The sequence below is a fragment of the Symphodus melops genome, assembly GCF_947650265.1.
Source record: "Symphodus melops genome assembly, chromosome: 2".
Classification (NCBI taxonomy): domain Eukaryota; kingdom Metazoa; phylum Chordata; class Actinopteri; order Labriformes; family Labridae; genus Symphodus; species Symphodus melops.
The window spans coordinates 20,462,482-20,483,263 of NC_136692.1; the positions used below are offsets into that span (position 1 = coordinate 20,462,482).

The 20,782-nt window shown below is 40.3% G+C and overlaps 2 protein-coding genes across 4 annotated transcripts in view; both read left to right on the plus strand.

Moving 5' to 3' along the window:
- Positions 1-5,561, plus strand: part of LOC306819887 (testis-expressed protein 2-like) — a 32,964-nt gene extending 27,403 nt beyond the window's left edge. For 2 of the 3 annotated variants that reach the window (XM_079337500.1, XM_079337501.1), the window contains exons 10-13: positions 714-827; positions 1,214-1,423; positions 2,669-2,789; positions 3,559-5,561. In XM_079337500.1, the coding sequence (XP_079193626.1) occupies positions 714-827; positions 1,214-1,423; positions 2,669-2,789; positions 3,559-3,708 (595 nt within the window). In that variant the 3' untranslated portion in view covers positions 3,709-5,561. The remainder of the gene's footprint in view (positions 1-713; positions 828-1,213; positions 1,424-2,668; positions 2,790-3,558) is intronic. The other variant, XM_079337502.1, reaches the window with a different exon arrangement.
- Positions 5,562-6,043: 482 nt separating this feature from the next.
- ccdc40 (coiled-coil domain 40 molecular ruler complex subunit) lies at positions 6,044-16,681 on the plus strand. The gene is made up of 19 exons (XM_079337503.1): positions 6,044-6,095; positions 6,505-6,635; positions 6,960-7,065; positions 7,501-7,583; positions 7,889-7,972; positions 8,246-8,465; positions 8,852-9,009; positions 9,116-9,238; positions 10,442-10,563; positions 10,831-11,074; positions 11,197-11,379; positions 12,226-12,471; positions 12,585-12,798; positions 13,346-13,515; positions 13,608-13,699; positions 13,904-14,024; positions 14,415-14,603; positions 14,692-14,850; positions 15,843-16,681. The coding sequence occupies exons 2-19, from the start codon at positions 6,510-6,512 to the stop codon at positions 16,092-16,094; spliced, it is 2,892 nt and encodes a 963-aa protein (XP_079193629.1). The 5' UTR covers positions 6,044-6,095; positions 6,505-6,509; the 3' UTR covers positions 16,095-16,681.
- Positions 16,682-20,782: the final 4,101 nt, after the last annotated feature.

Sequence of the window (20,782 nt, forward strand, 5' to 3'; positions counted from 1 at the left end):
GACACTCTCTTTCCTCTTCACTGCTGTTTCCTCTCTGGTTGGATTCTGCCTTTAACACAACTGCTAAATGGGTGTATTCCTGCTCTCGGTGAGTGCTGCATGATTCTGAAAAAAACCAAAATGTTCGGCTCATGTCTTATTTTCTTCTTCTACGTCTTTTTCTCATTTGATGAACCAGCCTAACACTTTTTTTTTTTCTTAATCTATTTAATACCTCCATTTAGTGTTTCTGGCTGTTTAAAAATACCGTTCTCAACGAAGGAGGAGTAAATACAGGAGAGATGGCGTGAGCTCACTTCGATCATGACACTTTCTTGATTTCAGTGAACGGATGTGTTCAGTGTCAGTGCCTCCTGCCTCATCGATCTATACTGGTTTGATAGACGATGACAGAGAGGGAGCACAGTATAGATCTCTGGTGGCTCTTGCATGAAAGATGACTTCCTTTCCTGCCAGTTTCAACAGGAAACAGATGAGAGTACGTGTCAGCTGTAGGACGAGACGAATACATGCGTATTCATAACTGCAGTGTTTCTCCAAAGGTTTCACAAACGTGCCTCTCTATAACTGTTTTGCTTTAAAATAGGAATGTGGCACTAGTTCTCATTAAACACACTGGACCTTGTGAATGTCTCACTGCATACGTTCAGGTGTGTTTGGTGGTTGTGTGTTTGTGATCTTCTTTTCTTACATGTTTATTCATGTGTGTCCAGATACAGGCCGAGGACTTACTGCCTAGCTGATAGCGATGAAGAGTCCTCCAGCGCTGGATCCTCAGATGAGGAAGACTTGTCAGAGCTTTCAAATGACTCCGCTGGAGCAGAGGGGTGAGACAGCCTTTCTGTACATTCTCAGTGTAATGTTGTCTTAACAGGAAGGAAGGAACAGATGTAATGTTTTCAGATGTTTTTGTTCAATATATAAGACATGAGACATCCACCAATCACAATACATAACAGCACCTTCATCGGACTTTATTAAACCCAACTGTAATGCAGAGCCTTTGTATGAATGTTAACCTTTTTTTTTTTTGTTCTACACTGACACTGAATAATTTCAACCGTAACAGAAATCATAACTAACCCCAACAATATGTTGGCAGGCTTCCAGATGAATTTTCTAATGATTTTCTACTCCTTGAAGACAAAATCTATTTATTTTTACATTTATTAACGGCTTCTCTTCATTTGCATCTTCCCTTTCCGAAATTAAGATTTGTTGGAGGTCACAAGCCCAGTAAAATAATGAAGTTTGTGGACAAGATCACCAAGTCCAAATACTTCCAGAAGGCCACAGAAACAGAGTTCATCAAGAAGAAAATGGAGGAAGTGTCTAACACACCCCTTCTACTCACTGTGGAGCTACAGGAACTCCAGGGAACACTAGCTGTCAACATACCTCCCCCACCCACTGACAGGATATGGTACGTTGCTGTTCTACGTCATTCACTGATGGGTGCAAAGTGACAAAGAGTCAGATCTATGGCAGATGGTAGACAGTTTGCCGTCTCAGTTGAATGCATGATTCTTACCTTTCTGTTAAATAGCCGATCTCCTCCGATGACAATTCATAGCTTGCAGTCACGTGACAGGCGTGAAGCCTTGGAGTGCACCGGTGAACGCACAGTGGAGCTGCAGCACGGGCATTATTTTCCATCTCTTTAAGACAGTGCATGTTTGCATCCCCTTACGACAACAGAACAGTCATGTGATAACATTCACGTTTTGTCCACTCAAAACAGCAAAGTTCTCCCCAGAACTTCACTTTAGCGGTTTGTAATTGTAGTAAAGTGGCGAATCCTTCCTCTTACACTGCTGGAGCATTTTTTAGAAAAAAATAATTTCCAATGTAACTGGGAAAGTTATGCTGTTTTTTGGGAAATAAAGGGCAAAACATTCATCATCAATCCATAAGTGAGGCTTCCTCTTGTCGTGTGATTAAATCAAACACACTGATAGTATCATGCAAGTTCTCTCTGTGGACAAGTTGTCATTTTATTTTTGTGCCCAAACTATCATGTCATGTGTTGTTGTCGTCTGGAATTAGCTAACAAAAACAAAGGTACTCCTGGAGGTGTCCATGTTGCTTTTCCGACTTGCAACTGGAACACTCTCAACTCAGGTGTGATGTCATTCCCAGCTCCGAGGGAAATGGAACGCGGCATAAAAATCAGGAGTATTTTGCTCAAGTTAAAACGATATTTGATGGCAGGATTAGAAGAAGTCTGTTCTTTTGTTCCCTCACCAGGGACAGCGAAGCATTTAATAACATTAATCCACAATCTCCTCTCTTTAGATTAAATGATGTAGAAGTACAACCCAGGGTTATCTCCTCTTCTCTTAGTGCATCCAATTTACCAACTGCGGCAGTTCCAATTAGTGTGATGTCATGTGAAAGCTATGAATAGTTGCAACTTAACAAATAACGTAATTGCTGTATAAGTAATGTTAAACTTGTGTATGATGTCTGCATAAGAATTTAAGGATCTGTGAGTTTAGAGAAATTCATGCACAAGTTCTATTCATTTTAAATCAAGTGTTACTATGTGGATACATCACTGCCCTCTGCTGGAGATGACTGCAATCTGTGTTACTACAATTTCTTCTTCTGTAAACGCTAACAACGTTGGCGTATAAATCATTTATCATCATGACCTTTATTGTTGCAGGTATGGCTTCAGGACGCCCCCTCACCTCGAGTTGAAGGCACGACCTAAACTGGGCGAAAGAGAAGTCACTCTGGCTCATGTTACAGACTGGATAGAGAAAAAACTGGACCAGGAATTCCAGGTATTGATGAGCACAGTTTGTTGGGGGGTTTAAATGAATGATTCAGAGACATAATGTCCCATCAGCAAAGTTGTCTTTTTTTCTGCTTTCTTCATCTGTTTAATGACGAATCACTTCAAACAAAGAAACAAATAATAATGATACTAAAGACGTAACTAGAAGTTCAACAACTTAAAATTCAACTAACTGCTGCATATTCCACGTTAATGTTCTAAATGCTGCTGTGACCACGTTACACATTCTAAGGATGAATGTTACATCCAGTACAGGCAGTATTCTCACATGAACAGTTTACAGTCTCACATTATACAGTTTCAGACCGTCAGGAAGTAGTAGTTCAATGCAGCAACAAGCTTATCAACATTTGGATCTAAAGGGTCCAAAGTAACTTATAAGTAATGTTGTCAATCAATTTTGCAACAATTTTTTTTTTAATCACATGACTTGCATTTGAGAGGTTGAAAACAACTTTCTTTGTCAATGCTTACATCACTCACCTGCCCCTCAGTATAATAACAATAATGCAAGCCCATTGACTGACTCCTTTATTCTTAAACATCTGTTGTAATATTTGTGTTGCTCTTCAACAAAACAAAAAAAGCTCTTTTGATATTCACATTATGGTGGAGTGATATTTTAACATTTCTTCCAAATAATCAAATGTACAGCATTTCTAACGTTTTCAAACTCAGGACTTAATGTGTCAGTAATACCTTAAAATTGTTCCACCATTCATGTTCACTCTTTCATTCTTTCTCTGTCTTTCTAGAAAATCTTTGTAATGCCAAACATGGATGACATGTGGCTGACTATCATGCATTCTGCTATGGACTCGCGCACTGCAGGCGGACCCTTCGTGGGCCCTATGGTGGACCCTGAGCCTCCTCAGCCAGAGAAGGACAGTCCCAGCCAGCCATGAGGATTGTTTACAGTATTTAGTAGAGTTCAGAACTGGAGCCAAAGCCGACGGATCAGACACTACTTTAAAACCACACTTGTGTAGTGAGTGGGCCTCTTATCCACATTAAGGAGACCATACAAATATTAAAGGACAATGTAGAGCTGACCAAGGAAACACTAAAAACAAACTGTTGCTTGCTGCTCTGTTTGAGTATTTATCTTGCCAGAAGAAAAGCTGATTTGGCTGTGAAGGATTTGTACAATCGCAAGGAACTATTGAATAGTGACAGATACATAAAGAAAGTCATTCGTGTCTCAGTTTGGGTCGCCTGAGTTATTAAGGGGAATATGTCATTAAATGATGTTGTCTGGTTTATATTAATGTGAACGCATTCACCAGATACCTTACAGCCTGCAGTTGATCATTGTGCGTAGGCTAGAGTGACTGTGAGCATTGTTGCCTCTGAATTGCAGAAATGCAGTGAAGTGAATGGTTCATAGTGAAGGATTACTTTGTGAAGAACAGTAACAATTTCATTGTAGAAATGCATTAAATGTGACCAAGTTCAAAAACTGATTGAAAGAAGGTCAGATACCTGATGTTAGGTTCATATGCTAGAAGATCCTGTGATCCTTAAAGTGTCACGATGTCAGTGGTATCTGATCAGGTGTTAACAGTGAGCAGTATTCATTCGTGCTTTGACCACACAATGAACACCCACCTTAATTTGCCAACACCCCTTTTTTTATACCAATAATAACCTTATCCATGTCTACAAGGAAATAATTTCTGAAGAGAAGACATACTGTGTATTGTCAAGGAAAATGTCCTTTGGTATAAAAAGTCTTTACTAAAGGCAAGTACACAAACACAATAAGTGCAATGATAGAAACGCTGCATAGGCTTTAGTATGATCTTCGTATGGATGTAATATATACCTGAATGTCTGACGAGAAGTACAAGGCCTACAACATGTCTATTGAATGTATGTTTGGATAGTTTTGTTTACTTTTAGTTGTATGAAAAAATGTTTTTTCACCCGGTTACATTATGACTGTGGTATGCAAATGATTGCACAAGTACAAGTTTTCTTTTTGTTTGTGATTAACACTATCTGATCTTAAATACCTTTTTATATCCAAATGTGTCATACAATTGTTTTGTTTATGGAGTTCCATGTGGTGTATTTTTGGTACATCATTTATACTTCATGGTGTTAATGTTTTCGGAAGAGAGGTTATCAAATGACTAATACATGACAGAGCTTTAAAGACTCCATGCTGTATGGTAAACAATGAGATAAGGTTCAGGTACAACTGTATAGTAGAGCAGCTTTTGCCAAGATTGTATAGTCTTAACTTCAGGTCCCTTTTCTAATAAGATCTTTTAATCTGTGGCATGTTTCTGATCAGACTCAAACTCCTGAATTAGGCCTTTGGTGTCGGTCTCTGCTCAAAGGTACACACCTCCAATTGATGTTACTTTGTAAGGTTATATTTACAAATGTGCGACAATGCCTTCATTTGATTGTTTACAGTACTTCTTACCTTGTTTAATTGTATTGCTCTCTTAAGATACTAAATCTCTGCACCACAAAATAGATTTGTTTCTGTATGACTGTCGAAACCTTTATGCCTTGGTTGCTTTTTGTTTATGAATGACTACATGAGATGGGTTATGGTTGTATTTTTGTCTGCTGCTTTGGAATAAACAGAATTAAATAAGATTTTCAAGGATATATGAAGACATGCCATGATTTGTCTCTGTGAATTAATTGTGACGTTTTACAATTATGAAGACATTTTAAGGCCAAATTCAGCAATTATGTCTTTTTGCTTTATTTATAGAGCTAAATAAAACTGTCAATGGAAGCCATTTTGCATTTTGCTGTATTTTTTGTTTTCAGTATGTGTTTAATTGATTTTCTCTGGACTACTAAATATTCTAGTTTTGGTAATACTGCTTTAGAATCCAACTTAATGCATCCTGCCGAGTGTTAATGTACATTTTCTTCAGTGGTCACACAAGCATCATATTTAAATGACTTCTCTAAGTTCATCACGTTGTTTTATGTCGATAACATGCTGTAAATCGTAGTGTCGTGATGTAGGCTTTATTTCAGTCATCCCTGAACACATAATCTACCTGTCTTCTATTTTTAAGATCACACGCAAAGGACTTTCCTACATTACCACATTAAACAGGACATGGTTTATTTATGATCATAAAATGGTTATATAACTAATACACTCGGTCTCAATTTAAAGTATGATGCTGATTCATCATGATCATCATCAGTGCTTTTCTAGAGCTTTACAGCTGCCGGGCAAAACTTCCTGTCTGAGATAGTCTACCGGAAGTTTGCGGTTGCCTAGCAACGGTTGCTAGGCGATTCTGTGACAGCGGTAAGTGACAATAGCGTGTATTTTAATCAAAATTGAATGAAATGATCAGCCGTTTTACATCCAGACAAAAACTGTATTGATTATTTGTCTTCCACAACTTTGTCACATTAGCCTAAACCAAACGCCTACTATCGTGACTGCAGGTTCATGTCACCGAGATTCGATAGTTTCGCTCGTGTTGGCTCCGTTTTTTATTATTATTATTATTATTATTATTATTATTATTATTATTATTAACACAGGCTACACACTGCGAGCTAGTTTTCTACATAAGGAATTGGAAAAATAAATACGCTATTCAAAAAGACAGGAACAGTTGGCTGTGTTTGTTTACCTGTTGGCAAGGAGGACATTGTAGTTACCAGTGTATGCAAATGTTGCTATCTTCAAAACACTTGTCATTTCGTAGACCTCATGGAGAGGGAGACAGAGGAGGGAAGGATGGAAGAGTCCGTCCAAGAGGAAAGAGACAGTAAGACCCAGGATGGAAGAGTTCACTCTGCAGAGGATCATGAAGCTTCTGTATCACTTGATCAAGAGGTAAACTGTTTTATCTGAGAAAGAAAGCTCAATACTGTTTGTAGTAGTGTTAACCCCAAATTTTCCCTCTGGGGATCAATAAAGACATGTCTTATTAGCATCTTGTGAATGAAAAGTCACATTTATGAAATGATGTTTTTATTGATATGTCACATTTTTAGTCTTTGAAATTGTATGTATAGAATAGATAACATAAAGTCCATTTATCTTGTAATAAAAATAAACAGTTCCCACAAATATGATCAATTCAGTGTGTGTTAATAACTAAAGTCTAATCATGAACAGCATCAAAACCTTTATTTGTACTTTCTGTATGTGTCACAGTTTGACTTCCAGGATGAGCCAGCAGCAGAGCTGGATATGGCGACCCCCCAGCCTCACTCTGAGCACAGTGGCACAGATGAGTATCACACTGAAGCCTTCAATGCAGGTCAGTCACACAGTAACCTTGTTTGTGATTTTAAAGGTACAAAACAACAGCATGACACATTTTGACAAAGTTGAATAATCAGAGGGAAATAAATATTGGTATAGATGTAGTGCAACATGATTTAAGTAACATCAGTAAGGGCTCAGACAAAATGGCTTGCTCAAGACCCATTTTGTCTAAAGTCAATTTAATGAATTAAGAAAGAATCAATGAGATGTTGTCAAATTTATAAGAAAATGAACATAAGAATTAACCCAAATTTACTCTTTAACAAGATAAAGTCAAAGAAAGACGAGAATACTTTCAATAACATATTTACAAGAACCCTACCACTTGAAAATACATTTTTTTTTCACATTTAGATGTTATGGTTTAAAGATTTTCTGATTTCTGTGCGGGAAAATGTTTCTGACATGCCGTTGCCTCACCTCTCAGATCTTAACGCATTGGAAGACGCAGAGTACCTTGATCGACTGCCAGAAGAAGAGGAGGAGTTTATTGTTCTTGACCCGGATCATGTCTGTAGCTTCTTCAACATTCTGTGCTGTTGCTTCTTAACAGAGTTATGGTTTTAGTGTCTGTGTTTGTGTCTAGTGTACAAGATGCACTGTAGATACTTAATTTGTAGCGAGAGTTTTCCAACAAATATGCAGAGGACAGAATTGTCTTCACAAGCTACTGTATGTTCATTTTAAACACATAAGAGTGAGCTTTTAAACATGTGTAATACAAGTATTACATAGTCCGTTGGTTCATTTTTATAAAGCCTACTATCATGCATTTGATGCCAATTTTTTTGCCATGTGATTTTTTTTTTTGGTAGCACCTGGTTAGAAGGCACCAAGCTGCCCTCAGCAGTCAGCTGAGCAAAGAGCTGGAGAGGATCAACCAGCGTCTAAAGGAAAAGGTTGGTAACTTGTCACTTGTTCTGTCACTTCTCAGACAAACAGATATACACGTAAAGAAGCAAACAGCATGTTTTTAACAATCCCCCACTTCCCTGACCTGACATCTAAAGGGTGGCAATTCATCCAGAAGATGGTGCTGTTGGCCTGTGTAGAAAAAAAAAACAGACTGCTGTGACCAACAAGCCATGCATGAAAACAAAAAATAGAACGTACACTTCGATTTCCTGGGGGACTAAACGAGGGATTTTGTGATCTTTCTCTGACTGCCTCAGCTTTTAGTCGAGAAGACGGATGACAACCACAAGCTGGAGGTAGCTTTAGACTTCTTTCAAGTTCAGAAGCAGCTTGCAAGACTCCAGAACAGGCTGGAGGAGCGTCATCATGACAAGGCACAGGCGGAAGCCCAACATCTGCAGATACAGGATCAAGTGGGAGTGATGAAGAGCCAGCATTCCAGCAGTAGCAGCCAGAACAACAACGCCAAATCTAACGGTGAGAACGCCTTTGTGGTCTTGTTTTGTTGTTCATCCAGTATTCTGTAGAACTCTCTGTGTCCATCGACATTTAGTAACAGTTCTCATTTTAAAGATATATTTGGAAATAAGCCAAAATATTTGTGTAATTCAAGTAATTATCACTTCACCAGTTCTGTTATAAGAGTTTAATCTCTGAGTGGTCATAAAGCTACCGAAATTAGATTTCAGATGCTTACCTATGTACAAGATATTCAGGCGTGTAGTAGACTTACTGATTTCAAACAGTCATTACTTCTTCGGGCTCTGAGTTGAACAGTCCCTAGTTCGGTCCTTTTCCGACGGACGTGCACACAGATTGAACGCGCTGTGTCGATGTTGACTGCCGTGTATCTCTTCTTCAAGTGTCCCAGCTGCAGTCGGAGATGGACGACCTGATGCAGCATCTCCTCTTCACACGAGGAGTCAGTGAGGATTTGCGCTCTCATGTGAAAGTGTTGAAGAACGCCAAACACAAAGCAGGAGCAGAGAAAAACCAGGCCGAAGAACAGAAATTAAAGCAGGTGGACGGGGGGACAGCGGAAACATGACACCTCTTTAACTTCTGACTGTATGAGGCTTCATCATGTAACAGTGGTTGTTTTTTTATAAATACTCCTTCATTATCAGGATATTTATGTCGAGCGTCTAATGAAGGATATGGAGAGGCTGACGCAGCAGATAGCCATGTATGAGGCCCAGGCTAAAGCCCAAGCAGAAGAGACACAGGCAGCCAAAGAAGCTCTGGCTAAGGTAACTAGAATGTGGCAAACAACAATAAAAACCTTTTGATTAAAACATGTCCTTAATCTCCAGGTAAGTACTTTTCATTTGACCGGAACAAAAATAATGACAGAAATATGCACAGCTTAAAAATGCTTGATCACTTTGGTTCTATGAGTTCCAGCACTTATATGAACCTAATTATTGCATATCATGTTTTAATGGCAAACCTGTTCGTGAAAGTTGCACATTGTCAGATCTAGTTCAGGGTTTTGAGTCTACAGCAAAACTAGTGATTACGAGTTGCAAATAAAAGCCGTAAGTCAAGTTTATGGCGTCACAGTGGGTAAGCACTGTTGCCTTGTGAGTTTGCATGTTGCCCTCACGCTTGTGTTAACGCGTCCTCAGTACTGCCTTTTCTCATCATAGCTCAAATACGTGCTTGTTGGGTTGAATGTGTCGGCTCTCTGATTGACCGGCAGCCTGTCAAGAGTTCAGAATCAGAATCAGGTTTTATTGCCAAGTATATTTAAAGAGTATTATCTGTGCAGCCGACAATAAGAAGTGTTTGTCATAATGTCCGCTGGGATCAGCTGTAGGTAATAGATGGACTCCCAGGACCCACTCTCTTTTTTTAGCTCGTTTTTGATCTCCAGTTGAACACAGTCTTTCAGCCACAGAATGAACCTCAATTCATCCCAGTTAGTCCCTCACTCTGGCTGCTTTATGAGGGGAGTGAACAGGCGTAAGAGCAAGCCATTTTTCACTTTCACTTAAAAACCAGACCAGCTGTCTCAAAGAGGCAGGAGGGCTCTGTTGAGCTGCAGCATCAGGTGATCATTGTTTTGATACTGTAAACACGTTGATTCTTTTACATTTAAACTAAAATGATAACAGCTTCTTTATAATCCAAACAGAACTCACGTTTATATTTGGCATACAGGTGTTTTTTCTGTAACTCACAGAGACAACAGAACACAGACCAAAGCTAGCGGCATATGTGATTCTTAATATGACTAATATATTATTAATTTGACATGATGGACTCCAGCCTCTTTCCACATGAAATGGACTCTAAGCTAATAATGAAAAACAGTTGGTAATGTCGTTGTTCCCTCAGGACAGTGTCAATGCAATGGTACACTTTTATGACACATTTTTTTGCGTGCTGAGGAAGAACGTTTCAAACCTCCTCCCCAGCATGTGTTTCGTCACGTTTGTTTCTGTGTGCAGGCGGAGATGGAAACGGAGTCTCTGGCGATGACTCGTAGGCAGCTGCTGCAGCAGTGGAGCAGCAGCCTGATGGGTATGAGGAGACGAGACGAGGCCTTCAGCGCAATGCAGGACGCCATGCGGTGAGAGTGAGGGCGCGGGTATGACATGTAACTGATGATGTCCGTTCAGGAGACGTGCGTTTAATAAGCAGCATCATGGAGGTTTGACTCTTTGCTGAGATTTACTGTTCAGTTTGCATTTTCAAAAATCAAGTGAAACTATCACTCAGCTGTCCTCCTATTTCACATTCACCAGAGTCTGAAGTCTGCAGACGTACATCATCTGCACTAGATCCAATAGTAATGTTAAACTGAGACCTCTTTTCACTCTTCTCATTTTTTCCCCAGTGCTGTTACACACCAGGGCATTTTGCTGGACAGAGAGATTGAAGGGTACAAGAAATCCGTAACTGAGGAGCAGGAGCAAAATGAGACCCTAACTATGCAGCTCAACTGGTCCGAGATGGATTGTAAATCCTTAAAAAAGCAGATCAGCCAGATGCAGGTTCAGCAAGAGGCTCTGCATTCTCACTACACAACCTGCCAGCGCACTCTAAAGGAGACTGAGCGCACCCTCACCAGGCTGACGAAGGTGCTCAGAGGACAGCTCTGCAACCCATTTATCAAGATCTCCTCTTGCATTGTCTTGCCACTTTCTTTTTCCTCTTGCCACTCATCAGTTCACTCTCCAACTGGCTTCATTTTTCTGTTTAGGAAACCGACACCCACCAGGTTGAAGTGAACGATCAGAGGAAGCAGCTGGAGAGAGAGAGTGCTGGGCGTCTGGAGTTGGAAGACAAGCTTATGACCAGTATGCAACAGAAGCTTACCCACAACAAGGCAGCTAAATACTCCGAAAGACTCACCAGCAAGATAGCCTCTCTTAAGAAGGAAAAGGTAAATATAGGTTTTAAACAGACGTAAAGCATTTAAGATGTTTGAGGAAGATGCAGTGAAATATTCAGGACTGTATGTAAATAGTTAATCAGTCAAAATGTTCCTAAACCTCGACGAGCAAATGCTTCTTCCCTAAAGTCTGTCTTTTAAATGTGTCTCTTTTTAGTGTCCACATTCGTTATAATCTGTCCAAAAACACAACCACAATCTTAAAACTATAAAGTATTTTCTTAGAACTTCAATTTCAGAACAGTTACCGGACATGTGAACATACTTTGACTCAGTTCAAAAGATTTTGCAGGAAAGACCTGTAAGAATTGTCGACATTTTGTCCTGAAAATCCAAAACAAAGGAACATTGTGTCTCTGCTTCTGTTTACCATTCACCATTCACTAATTTAAAAAAGAAAAAACAACAACAACAACTGTAAGAACTACATTTCCTCAAGAAACAAACAAAGAAGTGCTGCTGCAATGTTAACTAACTGCCATGTCATCCTCAGTCATGTGTTGCTGCTTCCATTCTTGTTGAGACCAGACAACCTCATCTTACTTTATGTGTTTTTGCTCAGTTCATGTATTTATTCTTCCCTTATACAACTGAAACTGTAAACAGTTGACCTCTTAACGCTATATTGCCTGATCTGAAGCTGGAACGCTGAGTCAACAGAAATAAGCGGTTGCTTCCTTTAGGAGGCGATGGAAGGCAGCTTGAGTTTAGTGACAGAGGACACAAAACTTCAAAAGAGCATTTACAAAACCACATCTGCAATATGATTATCATAAAAGATGCTTAACATTATCTTTTTTTAATTTTTTTTTATCATCTGCTCTCCCTCTCTTTTAGGTCTCTCATTTGTGGCAGCTGGAGAATGATATAGTAGTGGTGGAACAGGAGAGCAGCAAGGTCGTTCAACATCTGGAAAGCCTGGCTGTCATCCAGGAAGCCCTCGATGAAGAAATCACAACGAAAAACAAGATACTGACGACCACGCAGGCGAACATTTCTTCTATTGTCCTTTTGATTGGACAGAAACAGTCCAGCATAGCAAACTATGACAAAAAAATCAGTAAAATCACAGCCAGCACCGGGGTGAGTGATTTAAGAGAAGCAGTAATCCTTTGTCATCTTTTTTTAATGGGAAGAGAATTTAACGGCAGCATTAAAGTGGCAGGCCCTCATTGTGATTTGGTATTTGTTCCCAGCATGAGGACCTTAGCCCGACGCAAATCAAGATAGAGGCACTGATGTCTCAGTCTTCAGAAGTGACAGCAAATATGGGCGGTGTCAAAAAGCTCTGGATGAAACGGCAGGAGACACTGGAAGAGCTGAGCCGGGAAGTAGAAGCCACCAGCAAGGACATGCTCAAACTGCAGAAAGAGTACACGAACATGCAGCAGGGAAAAGTCTGCCTGCAGAGTAAGTAGTCAAGTTTACAGAAGCACTCAAATAGGTGCACAGAGTAAACCTTTTAAGTATCAGTCAGTCATTGCTTCCTCATATAAGGGTTCCTAGACAGCATGGAAAAAGAATCACTCCAAAATGAACTTACAGTGAGTGAAAAAGAAAAGTAGTATTTCAGATGTTTGTGATTTTAAGGCATTTGATATACATTTTAGAATGTCTCCAAAGAAAGTGATTATCCAAGCTGTCATGAAGTTTCTGTCAACTCGGAGAATAAACAAGGCTGCTCAGTCGTGGTGGAGATTAAGAAAGCTATATGCAAGCGTTCATGCTGTGTTGAGAATACCTATCATCGGAATGGATCGTACACGTTTACAGTCAGATTTTAAAATCTTTTTCATTTTCACATCATTACTTTATTTCGGTCGTTTTTTTTTCTTTATCATGCAATATTGTTGATGAAATCAAAAAAAAAAAAAATTTGGAAGTTTGGGCCCTGTATGGAATTCTTAAAATGTATTCGAACCCTGGTAAGCTACTAAGCCATCCGCACACCCGCCAGGTCAGGTGGACATAGAGCATCGTGACGAGGCGGAGCTGGAGAGGAACATAAAGATGCTGAGAGGCGACCTGCTGAAGCTCAACACTCTGATCAGCAAGAACGGGCAGCTCAGTGTCGCAATGGAGCAGGAGAACGCACTGATGGAGATGGACTTCCTGCATAGACTCAAGGCATGTCGTGGCACTCACGTGTTCTCTCCAATGTTGCTCTGTTTTCAAAGTCATACCTGCAAATGTGTTAATCTGTGATGTGATGTCTTAAGGAGGCTGAGCGGGAGACTATCGAGCTGCAGATGAAACATGAGAAGACCCAGGAGGAAAAAGAGAGACTCCTTAACAGTCTGCTCGAGGCCCAGTCAGTCACGTCTACATTGATTCCCAGCTTGATTTAAATTCTGTCAAAAAGTATTTAACTTGAAAGAAAAGAATGACTCTACAAGTTAACCAGGGAAATGAATCCCTACTGTTATTAAATGTTGCTGATGTGACTCATTTCTGCTGCATCCTGTCCGATAGCTCCATCCTGTTTTCATCCTTTGTTTGTTTGATTGGCCAATAGGCAGCAGATTATGCTGTGGGAGAAGAAGATCCAGCTTGTAAAAGAGACACGTTCTACTGTGGACATAGATTTTGGTCAGGGAGAAATCCAGGTGATGAAGGGCGAGATTCACCGTATGGAGGTAAAGCCTTAATCATCTCTTTGTAGGCTCCTTAGTGTGTGCACAAAAAACAAGATTTTAAAGGCGTTTGTTTAACCTGCTGCCTCTCCTGTGATTCTCTTCGTCCTTGGGAGATCCAGCAAAATGTTTCAACATTTCAAAATTTGACGTATTAGGGAATAAAATGAATGGCAAGCGTTGATTTATTGTATTTGGATTGTAGTTCAAATTGACTGGATATTTTCTTCAGTGCTAATTCGTGTTCTAATGGTTTAATTTACACTGTTGGAGACAAAACCTCGAAAGAAAGCTCCTGACATTTCATAATAAAGACAAGAGCCCTTGTGCATCTGTGAATTTGAGCGTGTTTAATCAAAGTGCCCACTCTATTCAGCATGTTTTATTGTTTAGGTGCGGCTCAACCAGCTGATGAAGCAGCAGGATCGACTGCTCAGAGAAAGTGAAGAAACAGTGGCAAAGAGAGAGACCATTGTGCTGCGCAGGGAGGCCATGGTGCACACGTCCGTCAAACAGACCACAAAGGGCGAGCTAAACCGAGCAATACAGGGCCTGCAGCGCAAGATCCACGACACACACAAGGTATTAACGCTCCAACTTTCTGTTTTCTGCACACGTGCCACACCATTTTTTTTTCTAACGACCTCACACGCAGTCTGTTTAATTTCAGCATATAGTTGAGTGTGAGCAGGTTATCAGGGAGCTACAGGAGAGCCAGGTGAATCTGAGCGACAGGCTGGCACAGCAGAAGCAGCAGCTGGTAAATGTCTGCAGCGCCAGCTACGTTCTGGACGCTGACTTTGTAAATCTTCAGGACACCAAAGACAGCGTAAGAATCATTTCCTGTCATGTGTGTCTCTTTAAATGTGTGAAAGAAGGACAGAGTGTATTTTTTCTTTTTTTTTTTTGTGTATGACTCTTTGCTATGCTACCTCTTCAGTCCACATTGGATTCCTTTTACAGCATACACCTTTTTCTAAGCTAATCTTGAATCCCTTTATTCACCCAAGACCCAAAAAGTTTAGGATATCTCTCTCTCTACAAACAACGTGGACTAAGGTTCAATTGGGCTCCATTAAGTGCAGCTACACGTCTTAACACCAATTCATCACAATAAAGTACCCGTTAAATCAATGGAAACTCACAGTCGTGATTTAACATGAATATGTCCAACCATTGCTCTCTGAATCACATTTGAAAATCTTTACAGATCTTTATCTATATATATATGTCTATCAATATATATACACAGATATTTACAAATCTATACAGATTATTGTCAGTGAATGCATCTTTTGGTTACAATCATAGAAACCTATATTTAGGTTTTTGTAAAAATGAACCAAGAGAACTTCACAGATAAAAAATCGTACAGAACTGATTATATCTCTAAAATAAACCTGGAATTATATCAAGTCATTTGTACCATTTGAGTAGAAATATAAATCTACTTTCAATCGTATATAAGTGGTAGTACTTTAATGATTATTATTAGTCATGAATGGGTTAGGCTACTTTAGAAATACATAAATGGTGCGTCACTCAACAAAAAACAATGTTGTTGGAGATTTGTTTATACCTTTAACAATGGTTAAAGTGTGGTGAGAATGTTTACGTAAACATTTTTTCTGGGTCGTGTGGAAATTGCTGTGAATTTATTGTCAAGTGCATCGCTGTTTCCACTCATGAAAACCACTCCCACACATTTAGAATACCAAGAATACTGGAGCTACTCCCACAGAAAGTGGAGCACTGTTGTACATTTTTCAACAAGTAAAAGAAGAAACAACAATCTAATTGTCTTCCCCTCTGTCCACATAGAATCTGGCCCGTCTATTAACTCTTCAAAGCAGGACCAAGAAGCTGCAGGGGGTGAGTGAGGGCGGGTACCAATCCCTATCCAACAGTGAATCCATCGACGCTGCTCTGCAAAGCAAGATGGAGCGTGTGCACACTGTCAGCGCCATCTTGCACCGTGTATGTCAGGAATTCCCTCAGCACCAGGGAGAGCTGCACAGGCTGTTACTTGCACTGGCAGCGCGCACACAGGTCCTAGAGCAGGAGATGTCCTGAGAGCGTGGAGAGGATGTAGACATAAGAAGTGCAGAGAATGGAAGAGGAGGACAACGCTGGTGAAGATAAGAGGGCAAGATTAACTTACACATGACCTTTAAAGAAATTAAGATGTTGTTTATCTTCTTCTTTGTCTTTTTTGTACTTTTACTGTTATAGTGATTGTGAAACAAAGGAATAAAATGAACTATTTGTCATGAAGACAATACACTAAACCCCCCATGATGTGTCACTTTGCAATCCAGTTACCAGTTTACAAAGTAGCTATATAAGTGAGGGCTATGAGTATGACATGGAGAAAGCAAACCCATGTTTTGTAAATTAACTTCAAAATCCGCACTGTGGGTAATTAGCATGTTGGTGGTCAGTAAGCCTACCTGCCTTGAAGGGGTCTGATATGACAGTGTATGTGACACCTGCTAGAAATGTAACTGATTGACATTAGTTTGGACTTTATGGTAACCTATAATGACTGAGAAGACATCAGAGCACCAGTGTGAAAATCTCTTACTTAAAAAACATATTTATTGTGGATGGGGACGTGTGCTCACTTTGCTACTGAAATAAACAAATCACACTTCTCCTCTCTGGAAATAGCATGTCAGTTTGTTCACTAATCCAGTTCCATTACAACAGCTTCACAATGCATTGACTGCATTGCAATACATAGAAAATTAACATGCATTTTCAGTGAATTCAAGAGGTGTAGAACATCTCTGGCAAGGGTGGCCAACAAACCATATCCATGCAATGCTCATGAACTGACTCTTCAGATGCATGCTTCCTCCACAATAAGCGCTATCTTTAATTATTTGACTGATAGAAAACAGTCAGTGTATTTTAATGGAAGTTTTTCAGGTGTGAGTTACTCAAGGACGAGGTCTTGTGTCGCTCCTGTACACAATCTTCACAAATGATCTTTCCTCAGTATTAAAAGCATGTTTCTCAATGTATGATGATGACTCCACCATATATTTATCAGATAGAAACATCCCTGAGTTAAATACTAATTTAGAGAGAGTTGAAGTCAGTGGTAGACTGGATCAGTAGTAATAAATGTATCTAAAACACACAGTTTAGGGGTTATAAATAATTATTCTTTATGTACAAAACTAAAGCTTGATCTCATGGCTCAGACAATAATGAAACAGATCAAACTATTGGGAGTTATCATTGACAAAAGACTTTTATGGGACAAACGTACAGAAATTAGTCATGAAAATGGGAAATACTTTGTCCGTGATTAAAAGTTGTGCAAAAAACAAACACTTTTTTCCTCTCATTTTGATTATTGCTCTGTGCTTTAGTCAAGTTTTTCAAAAAGTATAACATTAAAAAATTGACAACAGGTCACGAATAAAGCTGCGCGAGTAGCTCTTGTGGGTTGAGATCAAATTATAGTAAAATGCCTGAAAGCCTCTCTTTGTTGGAAATGAAACATAGATTACTGTATTCACTTAATTTCTTAAGGAACATAATAGGAACTAAAACTCAACTAAATACAACTAAAATTGTACAGAAGATTATCTTTCAGTACAGACTCAACATTATCCAACATAGCATGTTGTGAGAGGTTGTTTTAGTCTTCTTAATTCAAGAACAGCATCTCAATGCTCAGTAATACACAGAACCATGCTAAACAACAAAGCACTGTAAGAACAGTATTCACTGACAAACTTAAGTTAAGTAGTAAGTACTGATGAGACTGCTGGAACTTTTTTGTCTAGTCATGTTATCTTTTAGATGCTGTAAATGTGTGTTTGTCTTGTTTTGGCTTTTTGTTCATTTTCAGTTGTCTTTATTATTTTTAGTTACTGTAGATATGTTTTTGTCGTGTAAAAAGGATAATATAAAATGTATTGTCACAATATATATAAAGTGCGGACCCCAGGAAGAATAGCTTTAGAGGGTGAATGAAGAGATGGTCCAGAAGACAATTGTTAAATAACATTCTAAGAGAATAGTAAATGCTCCAGCTTACCTTTTAAAACAAATTCTTTAGAAGAGACGTTTTTAGTGTAGTTTGTATGACGGTAAACAAAAACACACAGTAGAGCCTTCACTTTGGGTAAAGTGCTACCAGTGTAAAAGTAACACACCAGTAGCCGTAAATGTTTATACCAACATACGTATATTTTTCAAGACATTGCTGGGAACATAAAATCCTTTGAGAAATCCTGTTGTGTAAAAGGGACAATAAGCTGGGAAATGTAGAACTCTGGGAACATGGATATGCTCTCCCCATAACTGGCACCATGCAGGCACAGTCCCTGAAGCCTTGTAAAACAAAACTCCTAAATTGAAACTCTGGGAAACCAAAGCCTTACTATAAGGCATTACTGTGAGGTGTTTGGTTTGGGTTTGGCCACTACTACTTCTACAACCAAATTGGGCAAGGTACTTAACCCCAGAGTAGCTCCTGCTGCTTTGTCGGCTGTTTGTTAATGTGTATGAATGGGATTAGTTCATACTGATGGACACTACAAACACTTTTTGGGTGGCTGTAGCTCAGTCATCTCTCAAACAAAAGGTGTGTGGTTCGATCCCCCTGCAGCTACATGTCCGATGTGTCCTTGTAGGCAAGACACTTCACCCCAAAGTCACTTTCAATTTGCTATGAATGGGACTACATGTAGCTTTCATGGGCTAGCTACCCATGGCGGCAGTGACGGACATTGCTTCAGAAAGTGAACAAAGGAACCCACTAGGGAAAGAGAGGGTACTTGAGAGACAGGGGCCTTGCATTGACCAGTACTTCTTACGAAGCAACCAGTCAAATAAGTCAATTGAAGCACGGCGACAGGAAGAAACCCAGAGCATCAGCATCCCTGTCACTGAGGAGGATAATACAAGCACAGAAATGCTGGTGGAGGAACCCACCCAACCACAGAGACCTCCCAAGGAGCAAAGGGGTCCTTGAACTTCCTATCACAAGCCTCACCAAAGAGTACAAGTGCTCTAAAGTAAAACGTCAGATGACTTTAAAGGACTCCAGAGACCAAATCATCAGCAATGCTGCTCCACCTTTGTTGACTGGACGGAAATGGACACCATCTGAAGTGGTGCATCATGCTAAGTCAGCCCCAGTGATATTGTAGGGCACGACCAATTGGGAAGAGGAGGCTTTAGTCTTACAGCAAGTAAGCCAACTTGGCGTAAGGCTTCAACATCAGAGAGGAGGAAAATGGTGGTCGATGAGGTGCGCCGTCAGAAAGAAGAGCAAAGGCTTTCTCTCTTGTCAAGTAGGGGCAATGGAGCAGGCGGGAAAGCCTAGAAAAGGAGGCAAGCAACATCAGTTTCATCATCAGAGCCACATGTGATGTTCTCCTATCTCCAAAAAGCCTCCACCAATGGTATGGTGAGGACCCAACCCTCTGCCCAAATCCAGCAACTCTCAAGCACATCCTGACCTGTTGTAAGACCAGCCTCACCTCAGGCTGCTAGGCCAAGGGCCCAACCTTCATCCAAGAGGGACAGAAAAAGCCCAACCATCCCCCCTACTAAACCAGAAGTTGGACAACTAGCCATGGCCCGGGACTGGAAGATGCAAGTCGATATTGGTCAGCAACTAATCTTTCTACCTGAGATTGCAGCCACCACCCTTAGGCCAGACTTGGTACTCTGGTCCCCATCACTGAGGTCTGTCGACATCACAGAGCTCACAGTCCCATGGGAGAATTTAACAGAAGAGGCCTATGAGCGCAAGAAACTGCACTACACAGAACTGGCAGCCGATGCTCACCAACAAGGATGGAAAGCAAAAGTCTATCCAGTTGAAGTAGGATGCAGATGTTTTGTTGCTTCTTCTACCATCAGGCTGCTGAAAGACCTTGGCATCCATTGACAAGCGCTGCGACAGACAGTTAGATCAGTCTCTGAGGCAGCCGAAAGAAGCAGCAAATGGATCAGGATCAAGCGGAAGGACCCTTGCTGGGCATAACCCGCTCACTAATCCCCCCCACCCCATCCTCCACTTTATCTGAAATGCTGAGCGGGCTTTTCCAAGCCAGCAGTATCAGCCCCAAATAACAAGGAAGTGACATTTCACCGACTATCCACGAAAAGTCACTGGAGGGTGCCCACCTCTTTCGCTCACTTCCTGGATCCTGGATACTATCACTTAGATCCTGGATACTCCCCTCACTCAGTTCCCAACCCTCCAGGAGGAGGGTGAACAAGGTATGCAGTCAGCTCTAAGCTTGACTCAGGGAAGAGGGCGTCCCCTGCCTTGCATAGTCTCATTGCTTCTTACCCTTTTGATGACTTTTATCCGTTAGAATGGTTGTTTCTTATCCTTTTAATTTGATGATAATAACAATAGTAATTTGACTCCCTGACTATTTATAGTCCAGGTAAGAATTGGTGTGTGTGCATGTAAAGCACTTTGGTTAGCTAAAGCTGTTGTAAATGTGCTATATAAACCTGATTTGACTTGACTTTTGCTTGGATTCCCAAGATTCACATGTTTCCCACATCTGAGATACAGCTCTCACGCCACTCCAGACCTGGTCTTGCCAAATGCAGTGTTCGGCTCTTTTGATCGGTTTGACCCCATTATTATAAATTCCTTTTCAGGGACTGGCAAAATGACAATGTTGGAACACTGAATGAGTGCTCTCAGTCTGCCATTCATTCAAAAGTTACACTGTAAGCCTGAAGGACATTAACCAGTTTAAACATTCACCACT